This window comes from Chiroxiphia lanceolata, chromosome 7 (genome assembly GCF_009829145.1).
Source record: "Chiroxiphia lanceolata isolate bChiLan1 chromosome 7, bChiLan1.pri, whole genome shotgun sequence".
In the NCBI taxonomy this organism is placed as follows: Eukaryota; Metazoa; Chordata; class Aves; order Passeriformes; family Pipridae; genus Chiroxiphia; species Chiroxiphia lanceolata.
Genome location: NC_045643.1, coordinates 33,369,210 through 33,383,893, shown reverse-complemented (window position 1 = coordinate 33,383,893; position 14,684 = coordinate 33,369,210). Strand labels below are relative to the sequence as shown.

The 14,684-nt window shown below is 43.4% G+C and overlaps 1 protein-coding gene across 1 annotated transcript; it reads left to right on the top strand.

Annotated features, from left to right (window-relative positions):
* Positions 1 to 663: 663 nt before the first annotated feature.
* Positions 664 to 14,437, top strand: MCM6 (minichromosome maintenance complex component 6). The gene is made up of 17 exons (XM_032693264.1): positions 664 to 819; positions 1,603 to 1,749; positions 2,286 to 2,396; positions 2,902 to 3,151; positions 3,818 to 3,983; positions 4,070 to 4,215; positions 5,044 to 5,194; positions 5,546 to 5,687; positions 6,053 to 6,194; positions 6,324 to 6,431; positions 7,005 to 7,160; positions 8,208 to 8,336; positions 9,205 to 9,366; positions 10,429 to 10,564; positions 10,832 to 10,999; positions 11,540 to 11,679; positions 12,330 to 14,437. The coding sequence occupies exons 1-17, from the start codon at positions 707 to 709 to the stop codon at positions 12,441 to 12,443; spliced, it is 2,481 nt and encodes an 826-aa protein (XP_032549155.1). The 5' UTR covers positions 664 to 706; the 3' UTR covers positions 12,444 to 14,437.
* The last annotated feature ends 247 nt before the right edge of the window (positions 14,438 to 14,684 follow it).

Genomic DNA, 14,684 nt, shown 5'->3' with positions numbered 1-14,684 from the left:
AGGATGTGGAACTGCTGAAGCAAGTCCAGAGGAGGGCCATGAAGTCGTTAAGAGTACTGGACTACCTCTTCTACAGAGACAGGCTGAGAGAGTTGGTACTCTGCAGCCTGGGCAAGGGAAGATTGGGTGGAGACCTCACAGCATGTTCCAGTATTTGAAGGGGGCTTAGTGAGAGGACAAGGAGTAATGGATATGAACTGAAAGAGGGGAAAATTTAGGTTAGATATTAAGAAGAAATTCTTTACTGTGAGGGTGGTGAGGCACTGGCATAGGTTACCGAGGGAGGTTGTGGTATCAAAGCCAGGCTGGGTAAGGTTTGAGTAACCTGGTCTAGTGGGAGGTGTCCCTGCCCAGGGCAGGGAGGGTTGTGTCTAGATGGGCTTTAAGGTCCGTTCCAACCCCCTAACGCTCTATGGCTGTGTGTTTCTATGGGACGCGTTCCTCTGGCACAGCCCTGAGCCCTGGACAGCCCCCGTTCTGTGTGCCAGCCCAGCAGCGGGCAGGGATCGAGTCGCTCTGCCGGGAGCTCCCGGGCCGCCTCCTCACGGTCCCGCCCTCGGCCTTTGGCGCGAAAACGGCCGCGGGGGGCGGGGCCCTGAGGGACGGTGGCCGCCGATTGGGCGGCGCGGCCGGCGCGCGACCCACGTGGTGCGCGGCGTGGCGGGAACCGGGTCGGGACCGGGCCGGGACAGTGTCGGCGGCGGGGATGGACCTGGCAGTGGCGGCGGCCGGCGCCGGGGGAGCGGCGCAGCAGCACCAGCAGCTCCGCGATGAGGTGGCCGAGAAGTGCCAGAAGTTGTTCCTGGACTTCCTAGAGGAGTGAGTGCCGGGGGCCGGGCCTGGCGGCGGGCGGGCAGGGCGAGCGGTGGGCCGCAGGCGCCTCACGGAGGGGCCGCCATTTAGTGAGGTCCTGCCGGGGCCTGGCGCCCCCGCCCCTCGGCCTTCAATTGGAAAAGCTCTCCGGTGGTCTGAGGAACGGCTCTGCCGGGAGGAGTCTGCTTTGCCAGGGGTACAGGAAGGGAACCGCGAGAGCTTTCTGAGAAGTATTTTGCACCAGGTCTAGTGGAGGGTGCCCCCACCTATGGAAGGGGTTGGAACGAGATGGTCTTTGAGGTCCCTTCCAACCCAAACCATTCTCTGATTCTATGATTTCTTTGGTGCATTTGATCGCTTTTAACAAAGTTTTGTGGCAGCCGTGTTGAAAACCCTTTCCACGGCTTGGGTATTACACATCTTGCTCCCTGCGTTTTGACTCCCGAGGGGCCCGTCCGTGTCAAATAAGAAAATCATTATAATCACCCTGAGGAACCAAAACCTTGTTTACTGGTGTAGAGTCATTGTTAAATATAAAATAAAACTCAGTGTGGCACTCGGGACAACACTCGTGCTGCTTGAAATTCAGACCTGGTTCGTCTGTGCTGGGGTGTTGGTAGAACAGATGCAGAAGGGGGTGGAAGAAGAAGTGTTGTTGGAAAGGGCTTTGCAAGGGACTGTGGGATGCCTTAATGTGAGCCATCCTTTCCTTTACCTTTCTCCTGAATTCAGAGTATTCAGTTGCTGCCTGGTGCATGACTGTGAGAGGTTATCCTGAATCCCTTTCAGGTTCCAGAACAGTGATGGGGAGGTGAAGTACCTGCGTGATGCTGAAGAGCTGATCCGGCCAGAGCGGAACACGCTGATCGTCAGCTTTGCGGATTTGGAGCAGTTCAACCAGCAGCTGTCCACCACTATCCAGGAGGAATTTTACAGGTAAAGTGTTGAGGTCCTTTTTCAGGTAAAGCTGAGCCCTGCTGCAGTCTCAGGCTCATAATGCCTCGCTTGTTATGTAAAAAATGAGAGGTTTGTCTTCTTTCTGCATCCTGAAAACACTTTTTTTTAACTGGCTAAAAACATTTCTCAGTGGATTCCTCTCTGGAAACCATGAGCTAACCAGGAAATGACATTTATTCTGGTGAAGAAATAGATGGGAACACAGAATAAACTCTAAAATTTCATACTCTGAAAACGTTTCATTGAACCAGTCACTTATTTTGAAGATCCACTTCTTAATGTAAGGATAAAAGTCTCATAAAATAAGATTTTAAAAAGTCTATTATGAAACCATGATGCAAATGACATTATTATGCAGTAATCCCACATTTAGCATATTTAGATTCACTTTTTTTGTGTTGCATGACATTAAAAACCAGAACCTGGTAATCTGATACAAACCTTTGCTGTAGTCTAAAGCAGAGAAGGCGTTTTAATAGCTTTTGTAAAATTTGAACTGCTTTTCCATATTTCAGGGTTTATCCTTACCTTTGTCGAGCAACGAAGACTTTTGCCAGAGACCATGGAAATGTTCCTTCAAACAAGGACTTTTATGTTGCATTCCAAGACCTGCCTACCCGACACAAGTAAGATGATTAATAATTCCAGAAACTTGTGCATTTTTACTACTGAGGAAAAACGTGTCAAAGCACACTGAAAATGTTTTGGCTATATAGCATGAAATGAGCAGTTGACCAGAACAGTTGTGAAGAAGTTTCCTGACCTTGTGCAGAATATATTTTGAAAGCGTTTTTCATTTGTGAATAATAATCAGATATTTATATTCATTATATTCCACAAATATGGAGCTTCTCTAATTTAAATAATGTAACTTCTCTAATTTAAAAAAATTATTTAGTGTGTGTTGCTTTTGAAGTACCAATAGTTTTGCATTGGTTTGACCATTAGCATTAATCTAAAAGTTTATGTAAAATCGTAAAATGAGAATGTATTATAGTAACTTTGTTTCCTTTGTCTGTTACAGCACTTCTTTAGTCACAGGCTGAATGAAACTATGTTGTATCTTAGTATCTTGGGGCCTAGAATTGTCAGCTCAGTAGTTTAATCCCTGTGAGTTTCTGTTCTGCCCAGAATTCGGGAGATGACCTCGGCAAAGATCGGCTCCCTGATGCGCATCAGTGGGCAGGTGGTTCGGACCCACCCGGTGCACCCAGAGCTGGTGAGTGGGACCTTCCTGTGCCTCGACTGCCAGACAGTCATCAAAGATGTGGAGCAGCAGTTCAAATACACACAGCCCAGCATCTGCAGGAACCCAGTCTGTGCCAACAGAAGGAGATTCCTGCTGGACACGAACAAATCAAGATTTGTTGATTTCCAAAAGGTACGAGGGTGAGGTTGGGGGTGATGACTAATGATGGTGTGTACCTGTGGTATTTGGAAGGTGTTGTTTGTTCTGCTACAGTTAGCTTTGGTTCTGTGAGGAAAAGACCTCAAGAAAAGGCACTGGATTTTCTGGGGAAAGTTTCTTTCTGTCTATGGAAGACTTATGTTTAAGCATGGGAAATTATTTATAGTATCAAACTAGTTTTGTTGTGTGACATTTATTGTGAATCACTGAAACCCCACATACTCAAGCCGTCATTAGTCTCATATTGCTGGTACATCAGTGTAGTCGTTCTACACCAGTATAAAAAGAGGTGCCTTCTAGTACCTGCAATGTTTTTTCTTCCACATTGTTTTACTCTCCCAAATCCTCTGCACTTCGCGGCCTGCAGCAATATTTTATGCCAGCTATGTTACCTGAAGTTTTCAAGCTGGCTTTCAGAACTGTCACTGTGGCCCCTGTACATCCTCTTAAGTGTCTCCAAGACTCCTTAGACGCTGATTAGTGAAGAGATTTTTGGTTGTTTGTCTTAATGCAAGAGGAACTTCGCGGTTGGCATGGATGGCAGCAGTCGGATGCTACTGACTGTTTATTAGCCCAGCTTTTGAAGCAGTTTGAGCTCTGGTGACATTTGCTGAGTGTTTATCCCCCCTCCTTGCTCAGGTCCGCATCCAGGAGACGCAGGGGGAGCTGCCGCGGGGCAGCATTCCCCGGAGCGTGGAGGTGATCCTGCGCGCGGAGGCCGTGGAGTCCGCTCAGGCGGGTGACAAGTGTGACTTCACCGGGTCACTCATCGTCGTGCCTGATGTGTCCCAGCTCTCCACACCAGGTTTGTTGCTACTGCTCACCAGCTCAGTGAGGTGTCCTTCACGCTTGTCCCGGTCCCTGCTGCCCTGACTCCCGCTCTCCCGGCAGGGCTGCGCGCGGAAACCGGCTCCCGGCTGACGGGGACAGAGGGATATGAGACCGAAGGCATCCGAGGGCTGCGCGCCCTGGGAGTCCGGGAGCTCTCCTATAAGCTGGTCTTTCTGGCTTGTTATGTTGCACCAACAAATCCACGGGTGAGTCTGGAAAGGGAAGAGATTTAAAGGTGTTCCTGATTTCTGCTCTCTGTGGTTTCCCCTCAAATTAGGGAGCAGAAATGGGTAAAGTTATAAATATGTATGTGTGCCACCTTGCTGTGTGCATTTGTCTGTCTGTAAGTTCTGACTGAATTTGTTTAGCAAGGTTCTCATCTTCATATGTAATTATTTGCCAGTGTTGTCTGTTTATTCTAAAGAGTTGACTGGTCCATGTATTTCCATTCAGTTTTCAGCCGTTTCTGCAGCATTTCCTTTTCTTCCAGGAAATCCTATTTCTTCTTGTTCCCTCTGGTTTATCACATTTGCATCTTGGGATGTTACTGCAACGTAATAAGTAATACTGACTATGTCTGGGTTTTGGCATGTTGTGTTATTGTAATCTATCCCTCTGCTAGGAGCTTCACTGTCACATAGAATGAAAATACCATCTGTTGTTTCCTGGGAGTAGAAGTTTCTGACCCCAGTTCAGAGTAACAAAAGACCTTGTTAAGTTCCAGTTAATGAGGAAATGCTTACAAAGGCAAATTTACCCAAAGGAAACCATACTGGTTTACTCTTTTTTTAATCTCTATATAAGCATCTCGCCTGGGGTTTTTCTTACTAACTGAAGTTACACCATTGATTTTGCCTGTTAGGAAATTGTCTATTGGATTTTAAAGGTGATGAGCTTCCTTAGCCTAGGGGCAGCTTTTCTGAACATGTTCCTCCCATCCTGCTTACAGTGAGTTTTTGTAGCCTGTCTGCAGTGCTCGCATTCATTAGTGACCATGTTATTCCTTCTGTTACTGTTTTATTTCCTTTGTTTAGTTCGGTGGAAAAGAGCTCAGAGATGAAGAACAGACTGCAGAGAGCATTAAAAACCAGATGTCTGTGAAAGAGTGGGAGAAGGTTTTTGAGATGAGCCAAGATAAGAACCTTTACCATAATCTGTGCACCAGCCTCTTCCCAACTATCCATGGTAAGAACCCAGTTAAAGATTTCCCTTGTGTAAATATTAATTCCTTTTGCTCTCTGTGTGGTGCCATTTTGGGGAAGGTTGAAAGCCGTGTTCTAACTGGCACAAACTCTGCCCTCCAGCACTGGGTGTGCTGGAAAAAGAGAATCTATTTCCTGAGTACTTGCTGTGTTTAATCATTAAGGCCTGCAAGACTAGTGAAATGGGTTGGGTTTGCTATTGGGTGTTCTACTACAGAACCTTACAGCTGACAGTTGGATCTATTTTAAATAATTTTTTAATTATTATTATTTTTAAATAGGAAGAATGTGGCGTTTTCCTTGGATTTTTAGTTGAGTGTCTTTTCTGTGGCAGGTAACGATGAAGTGAAACGTGGGGTCCTGCTGATGCTTTTTGGAGGAGTTCCTAAAACCACGTCAGAAGGCACTTCACTGCGTGGGGACATCAATGTTTGTGTCGTTGGTGATCCAAGTACAGCCAAGAGTCAATTTCTAAAGTAAGCATCTCATTAAAACTCAGTATTTAAATATTGTCCAGTGTGACTGGAGCTACAAATGTGTGACAAATGTGTCCCATGCTTTTTTCTGTGTTAAACAGGAAAGGGAAGTAAAATATTTAAAAATATTTTCCAGGGATTGTTTAAATGTGGTTGAAACATTTGAACAGGGCTGGAGCAAACTCACCAAGCCCCTGTGGTACTAAAGAACGGATTGAGACTTTTTTGTTCTTTACTTACAAAAGTACAAATTTCCACATATTTTCAAAAAGACATTGAATATTAAAAATACGAATTTATTGCGTGTTTTAAAATGTCAGAGATAAGTGAAACACTGGGGGAGGTGTTATTCCTTCTTTCCCCAGGCATGTGGATGAGTTCAGTCCCCGGGCCGTTTACACCAGCGGCAAAGCCTCCAGCGCCGCGGGTCTGACGGCGGCTGTTGTGAAGGATGAGGAGTCCCATGAGTTTGTCATCGAAGCTGGAGCCCTGATGCTGGCGGACAACGTGAGTTCCTGCATCCCTGGAATGCTTTTCATTAATGACAAAGAGCCCCCAGTTGTATTAATGGAGCTTTTTTTTTTCCAAGAGTGATTGAATTTGGGTCACTTACTATTTTTCATTCCTCCGCCGCAGGGGGTTTGCTGCATTGATGAGTTCGACAAGATGGAAGTGCGGGATCAGGTGGCCATCCATGAGGCAATGGAGCAGCAGACAATATCCATCACCAAAGCAGGAGTGAAGGTAGCTTGCACTAGTCCTCTGTGTAGTCTGTAGGATCACCTGACTGTTTGTTAGAGGTGCTGAACTATCACCTGTCAGATTTTGATACCAGCTCTGCAGCTGCCTCGCTGTGGCACCACAGAGATCACTTGCTGCAGAGTTCTTGTGCCACGTGCCCAAAAAAGATCAGAAATGTTACTGAAAGGAAAAAAGGTAGTAGCAGACAGGAATCAGAAAATGGGAACACTCTTGAAGTAGCCTCAAAAATGTTGTAGATTTGTGTGTGTTTGTAGAAGTAAAGTGTGTGTTTGCACTGCTAAAAACGGGGTGTTGTGAAAAGCAGTTTTAAGGGCTTGTTCCAGTATTGTTGGCAAGAGTGTGACAGTGTTACAATATTGATTCTTCAAACTGTGTCTTGGGGCAGAGACCTGGTGAGAAAGGACTGGTTAAGGCTGCTTTTGAGGAGTGATTTTTATAATACTTCCATTGAAACCCCATCTAAAAGATGTTATGCCCATTTGGATTCCAATGAGTTGGTTTAGGAAGTGATCACAGATACCATTCTCTCTTCAATTTGTTTTTCCCCATTTCCAGGCCACCCTGAATGCCAGGACTTCCATTTTGGCTGCAGCAAACCCAGTTGGTGGGCGCTACGACAGATCCAAGTCCCTGAAACAGAATATAAACCTCTCAGCTCCCATCATGTCTCGCTTTGATCTCTTCTTCATCCTCGTGGATGAATGTAATGAGGTAATTTTGAGGAATTGTAGATTAAATTGTGTCAGAAAAGATCTCCTGGAAGTCTCTGGCCTCACACTGCAGCAGATTATTGGGAACGGGTTGCTAAGACCTTGACCTGGTGAGTTTTGAGTATTTCCAGGGATGGAGATTCTGCAGTCTCTCTAGGCCCCTACTGCAGTATTTGACAGCTCTGTGTTCAAAAAATAATTTTTATATCTAATCAGAACTTCTCATGGTTCAGTTTGTGTTGATTGCCTCTCTTCTATGACTTATTTGGCTCCATCACCTCTATACTGACTGGCCAGTGAGGCAGTTGCTTTCTTTTCAAGCCGAACAGACCCAGCTCTTTTGGCCTCTCCCACATCATGTACTCCTGCCCTCTGACCATCCTGGTGGCCCTCTGAAATTCTAGGTGAAGCAGATCTCATAAGAACATCTTGCTTCTGCTTCTCTGCTCTGCAGCTGAAAGCTGGCAGTACCAATGTGGACATGCTCTGCTGAATACAAGGACACTGCCTTTTCACTGTGTAGTGGTTTGACCTGCAAACTTACCACCATTAGTCATTTTTACAAATGGCTGGTCACTAAGGCTGAGGCTGCTACCACCTGTCTTTGTGGCATTTGCCTTGGGAACACGGGAGATCCAGAGATTAATGTTGGTTCAGTGCTGCTCTCGCCACTGCTCTGCTCGGAGTGATTGTCTAATTGGGAAGGGACTGGTGAGAGAGACAGAGCAGGCTGAAAAGGAAGAAAGCAGTTCCCACGCTGCAAAGTGCTGTTTTCTGCCTGTTCTGTGTCTGACTTGTAACCCAGGAGAGTTCCAAGAGGCTATAAATCCTAAAACTGCCTTTTATTCCTGCTCTGCTGTGTTTCCTTGTATTAAAAAATGCCAGGGCTTTCTCCTGGACCTTCTGGCAGACAGTTTGGCTTCTGGAAAGACTAGCTCTGCCATGAGGATTGCAAGTGAGGGAGGGGAGTGGGAAGGAAGACTCTAACTGTTGTTTTGCTGTTTGGCTGATGCTGTGAGAGTGATCTGACAGAGCCCCAATGTCCCAGGTTACGGATTACGCCATTGCCAGGCGCATCGTGGATCTGCATTCCAGAGTGGAAGAGTCTGTGGATCGTGTCTATTCCTTGGATGATATCAGAAGGTATCTGCTGTTTGCCAGGCAGTTCAAACCAAAGGTAATTCCCCTTTTCCTGTGCAAATTGTTCTGTCTGAGGAGGTCCCAAGGAACAGTCACTCTGCTGTGTGCTCATTTCCAGCAAACACAAAGACACTTAGTGTGGTGTTCTCTCAAAGAAATAGCTACAAACTCACTTATTACCCAGAAACAGAGCATATTTTGGAACCATGTACTCTTGAGCTCTGGAAATCATCCAGCTCAGCTGAGACTGTTGTAATCACTAGTCTTAACTGCTTTGGTGGCAGCTCCTAACCTTTGTCTAGAATGAGGAGTCATTTTATAGCTTTCTCGTACCTCAAGGGCATGGGTTATTCAGCATGACTGAAGTGGAGATTTTTGTATTTTATTGACTTATTACTTGATCAGCTTGTTTGCCTTTATTTTATTTTAAAACAATACCAATTGTTCCTTGGTATTTCTTTGCTTGCTTTTTTGTAAAATACAGAACATGGGAAACTGCTCTAAGTACAGGTATTTTGGTAGTAGCAGGTTGGATGGGCTGTGTGTCAGATTTTTCAGAAGTCTGTAAACAGAGAACAGTCTGGTGTGGACAGACATGAACTATGCCGGGAAACAAGTCAGCAGGACAGAAGAATAGAAAATATCAACAAACCTGCTGAAAAATGATTAATGCAGCCACGTACTTATTGTAATATTATAATTTTCATGAATATAATCATTATGACAGTATAATTTTAACATAATATGATTGTTGCATTTATGTACAGTAAGTGTATAGCATAGAGTATTTCAGAGAAAAGCAGCAGCAAGTACAGGAAAGTCTGAGAATTGCCAATCTAATGCAAGAAGAGTAAACTTTTAATAACCTGAACATGCAAACTGTCATACTTCTTGATGTCCCAAAGATATCCAAGGAGTCTGAGGACTTCATAGTGGAGCAGTACAAGCGGCTGCGGCAGCGCGACGGCGCCGGAGTGACCAAGTCGTCCTGGAGGATCACGGTGCGGCAGCTGGAGAGCATGATCCGGCTGTCCGAGGCCATGGCCCGCATGCACTGCTGTGACGAGGTACCAGGGCTGGGGGGGGCTTGCTATGAGTGTGTGGGAGCTCTGGCTTTGCAGTTTGAGATTGGACATAGTCCTGTGGGTGAGGAGGAGAGCTTGGGTCATGTTTTCGCTTGTGGTCACTCTCAGTCTGAATTTGTGTGCCAGAAACACTGGGTTTAAGGTGTGTCTTTTAAAACTGAGTTCGACTGATACAAACTGAGAAGGTGCATGTTTTTGCATTACACTTTTGTCAGCACTCTCAGCCTGTTATCTGTCAAATTGTGACAAAGGGGAAGAACTATTATCTACTACTATCAGTCATGACTGTTGGTAGTGTCTTTCCTGATCTTTCATAGCTTGTAATCTCTCAGCTCTCTTCCATCTGCAATCTAAAAAGACAAAGTTCATCAAAGTGTCTGAACCTCCTCAAGAGTCCCATATATGTGATCTGAGCTCCTCCTCACATCAGCCAGTGCTGCAATGCATGATGTGTTCTGGCTGTTAACTGTAGCGTGACTACTGCCCATCCTAGTCCCTGCTTTAAAACCCAGCAGGCCTTTTGAGATGTTGATTAGGGGTTATGTGACACATGCAGCAATGGAACCTTGCTCACTGGCTGTGTAAGAAGGACCCATTGGGTTCTTTTAAATTAAATTCAGCTCATAAAGAAACAGATAGCTTTTAGCTTATGGCTCAGCTAGAGAGGATTTTTCCAGTTTTTGCTTTTCAGTTCTGGAGGAGAGTCTCATTAGGCCCATTTCTTTCATGTTTATTGGTCTACTGATCTTTCTTCTGACTGTTCTTGGCTTAAATAAATTTTTTATTGACTCCACATGATCACTAAATCCTGAAAGATTAATCAGGCAGCTTTTTACCTCCATAACCTTGAGTGACGTCAGTGTGCTTGTAGTACGATATAACTTAAATTGCAGAGTCTTTACTGCTGAGAATTAATCAGGTGAGATGGGTAGAAAAGCCCTGTGTCAGAGCCAGAGATGAGTTTCTGGAGCTGTTGAGAAACCAAAAGAGCCTGTTGAATACATGTTAACCTATTTAATACATATGTTTTCAAATCTTCCTCAGGTTCACCCAAAACATGTGAAGGAAGCTTTCAGGCTTTTAAATAAGTCCATCATTAGAGTTGAGACTCCCGATGTCAATTTAGACCAAGATGATGAGCAGCAAGTGGAGGATCAAGAGGACCAAGATGGGGGCAATGGTAAATTACTTACAGGGAATTTTTCCCAAGGGGGAAGTCCTTGCAGCCTTTACAGATTCCCTTTTCAAGCACATGCTTCTCTTTTGTTTCTCACCTATTCCTCATCTAATAAGGTCTAGAAATCTGGACTCCTGTTCTTAACTCTCTTGCTTCTTCAGCCTTCTTCACCACCTCACCTGGTTGGTCAGTGCAACATTTTTCAGTGGCTCAGAGTATTAAATAGGTAAAAGATGTTTCAGCTTTAAACCTGGGCATGTGTCCAAACAGGTGAGGCAGAAGCTCCAGCTGGGGTCAATGGCCTAGTGAATGGGATCAATGGCCATCCTGAGGATGGGAACAAGGATGCTGCACCCAAAGCTTCTCTTAGACTGGGCTTCTCCGAGTACAAACGGATTTCCAATCTCCTGGTGCTGCACCTCAGGAAAGCAGAGGAAGGTAAGGATTTGTTTATTGAAGTGACAGCTGGCCCTGAGCTCAGGAAGTGATTGTTACTGCATCTCATGCTGTTCCACGAGGGATTTTCACTCCTGTTGAGCCAACAAATGTGTCAGCTCTGGTGTAGACCTGTGCTCATTTGAGAGTACGACATCTGGTGATACAAATATGATTTCTTGGAGTTTTTACCTCTGTTATTTTAGTCATTTGTCAAAACCCATTAAGTTGAGAAGCATGTCAACAGAGCAGACTCCAGAAAAGAGCTTGCAACTGAAGGCTGATGTGATTTGGAAGCCACTTGGGTGCATAGAACTGAAAGCTGCAATTCTCAGTCTAATTATGGCCTAGTAAACCATGACACAACAGCTTCCCATGCAAAACATCATGCTTTAAGGATCAGAATAAAGTCTGATGTTGCTTAAACATGTTAAAGCGTGTTTCTCTGTTAACATTTTAAATGTTAACATATAAATCCTTTTCTCCTATGGTTTAAATGGTATCTTACTGCTACTGAGTTTATGCAAATTGTTTTCTTTGCAGAAGAGGACGATTCATCATTAAAGAAAAGTGAACTTATTAATTGGTATCTAAAGGAAATTGAATCTGAAATTGATTCTGAAGAAGAACTAATAAATAAAAAGAAGATCATAGAGAGAGTCATTCACCGACTCACACATTATGTAAGTATAGAGATGTGTGGGTAGTGAAAAGGGGGTTTAACTTACACAGGGCAATGTTTCATGTTCAGTAGAATACATTCCCAATTGGAGAAACCTATTTTGTATTTCCGTGTTACAGGCTGATGCAGTATAAATGCCTTCTTCGCTTAACAGCTGTTGCAATAATTATAGAAAAAACACTGAAATACATTGGAGATGTGTATAATTAAAAGTCCAAAGTGCCATATTATGTCCCTACAGAAGTGTGATATTTGTCTGTGTTTTTATAGTATTAGCTATGCATTAGGATACACAAGTACAAGTAACACTTTCTTTAATGGATAGCCTTAAGTCATGGGGGTACTGGGGTATTTTGGAGGAAAACGTATGAAAATATAAACTACTTTTCACTTTTAAAGGTGCAAACCCACTAGACTGGAAAACACTAGGCTAAAAAGTTCCCAGAAAGCATACAACATATGAGATTTCAACATAAAAGAAATTTCCACTGAACATAATTGTTAAGATCAAGAATCTGTTAGAGGGAGTTCACAATTAAAAGGGTTAAGTAGTTAATAAGAGGTGCTACCAGGATAAAAAAGAGGTGCCTTTCAAAAACTACAGACCAACCTCTCTGCCCTTGTTTTAATACAAATCTTTGTCTGTTGCAGGACCACATTCTGATAGAACTGTCCCAGTCTGGACTGAGAGGATCCAAAGAAGAGGAGACTTTTGATGAAGATCCATACCTGGTTGTCAACCCAAACTATCTGCTGGAAGACTGAGGGCTGGGAACTGCATTGGAGAGCCGACTGGTTACAAGTTGGAAAATGCATTCTTTTCTTGCAGGGGTTGCTGTACAGCAAACTCCTTAAATTCCCATGGATGTGCCAGTGTGTGGTCGGTAATATGGGATTGCTCAATCACACTGAGCATACCTGGAAAGTTTTTAAATTTATATATTAGTTTCATTATCAATTCTCAATTTTAGTGCCATCATCTGGATGCAAAAGAGAATCACCCAGTGGCTTTTTTTATCATCAAGCTATTTAAGTGCTTCTGTTTTAAATTAGAGGAATTTTGCATTTAGTAGATTTTTTTATGGTATATGTTTTTATTGTTTTTCTTATTAACATAAATAAAAGCTCATCCACTGGGAGTGGATTGTTGTTACTCACATGTGGGATTGCTGTTTTTCTATGCCTGTGCTTTGAGGCTGAAAAAGTAGCGATCTAAATGTTTGGTGTCTTAAGAAAGATTAAATTTCCTGGATGACAGATGCTGCTTTTTAAGAAGTTTTTTTTAACTTCCAGTAATAGATAGTGAGAAACTGATTGCTTCTCTTTCTTTTTAGATGGACTAAAGATGTGCATGTTGCTGTTGCATATGTAAAGTAGAAAATTGAAAATAGCCAAGCCCAATGCAAAGTTTTAAGTCAGGAGGGCAGAAACCCCCATCTTGAATCTCTTGACCTGTAAGTTGAAAACTGCCACCATTTGTGAGGGACTTTTAAGACTATATTTGTAAACCTGGTTTTAGATGTTTTTATAAGAAAACTTCACTTTAATTTCTGCTGTTCTCGGTTTTTTACTGTAAACTATGGGATTATTAAATAATCTATTAAGAATTAAAAATACCTGAATATTTGTCTTGTCAACTTGATACCAGCAGCTAAGAAAATTTGTAATAGCATGAAAGATACCAAAGCTATATATTTTAATTAGAAATAGTGTGAAATAACTGTCTCTGTAGCAGGTTCAGAAATGGAGTTGGTCTGTAAGGCAGTTGTGTTTTTCCCGTTAGTCTCTCCCATCTCTGGGGAGATATGCTTTGGTCTAACTAAGCATGTCATTAAAGATAACAGTTATATTTAAGGAATGGAGAGTATCATAAATATTTGTCACCACCAACAACACTGTCACATCACTGGGCCCTTGCTCCAACTGCAGGAATTTCTCTCCACTGATTTCTTTCATAAACCACATTTAGACAAATGCTGCCTTTCATTCAGCATTGCCACCCACCTGCAACAACAGTTTCATGTTATTCTATGTTGTTCCTTTACTTTCAAAATAAGGACAGGAAGATGTCTGTACTTCTTATGTGTTTCCCTCTCCCCTCCTCTCAACCTTTGTTTGATAATAAATATTGTTCATGTAGGAGAAAGTATTTTTTCTGCTTCTCTTTCCCCAGTTCTGTAGCCTGGGAAGGGTGTTCTCTCTCTGAGTTCTGAAGAATAAGCACCAGGTGGTGCTGTAAAGTTGCTGTTCAAACTTGTTATTCAAACACTGAGGTGGAGGGAAGAAGGTTCGTAGCTCTTCAGAACAGTAAGCACGAGGTTACAGCTCTTCAGGGCTTCCTGGGGAAGAAAATTATCTGGGAATCAAACAGAGTCAAAGCACAGAAATTACAATCCCTGTGTAAGACTGGCTATTTGAGTAACAGCAAATGTTGAGAGATATTTTATGTTATAACTTAAAAGAAAAGATTGCTTGACACAGCAATAACTTGCCCAGGTGAGAAAATGCTGATTGTTAAAGAAAAATATGTCTGATGTGGATCTGACATTTCAATATAAATATGTAGAATTTTGTGTTTAATTGATTTAAACATGTTCTGTATTTAGGCAGTAAATGTTCTCAGCTCTTCAGTATTTGAATGTAGCAAGGCTGAGTTACCTTTTCCTTGCAGCAGTTCAGGTGTTCTGAGTGTGCCCACCCTGCTGGGAGAGCCTGTGTTTTTGGGGGTTAAGCAATAAAATGACATTCAAATTCCTGGATATTGTTGGGCATGAGGAAGCACATTGTTATTGTCATAGCTGCCTTAACTCTCACTAACAACCACTTTTCCAACGGGGTGAGATACCATAGCTCAGATTTCCTTTATGCACCCAAGAATTAAAGTACAAAAGTGCTTCCTGCTGTCCTGCACACCCTGAGCCATGGTGGACCCAGCCCCAGCAATGCAGGTAACTCTGCTTTGGTTGTTTTCTGCAGCCAGAGCTGTGCTGGGACTCCTCCTAAGCC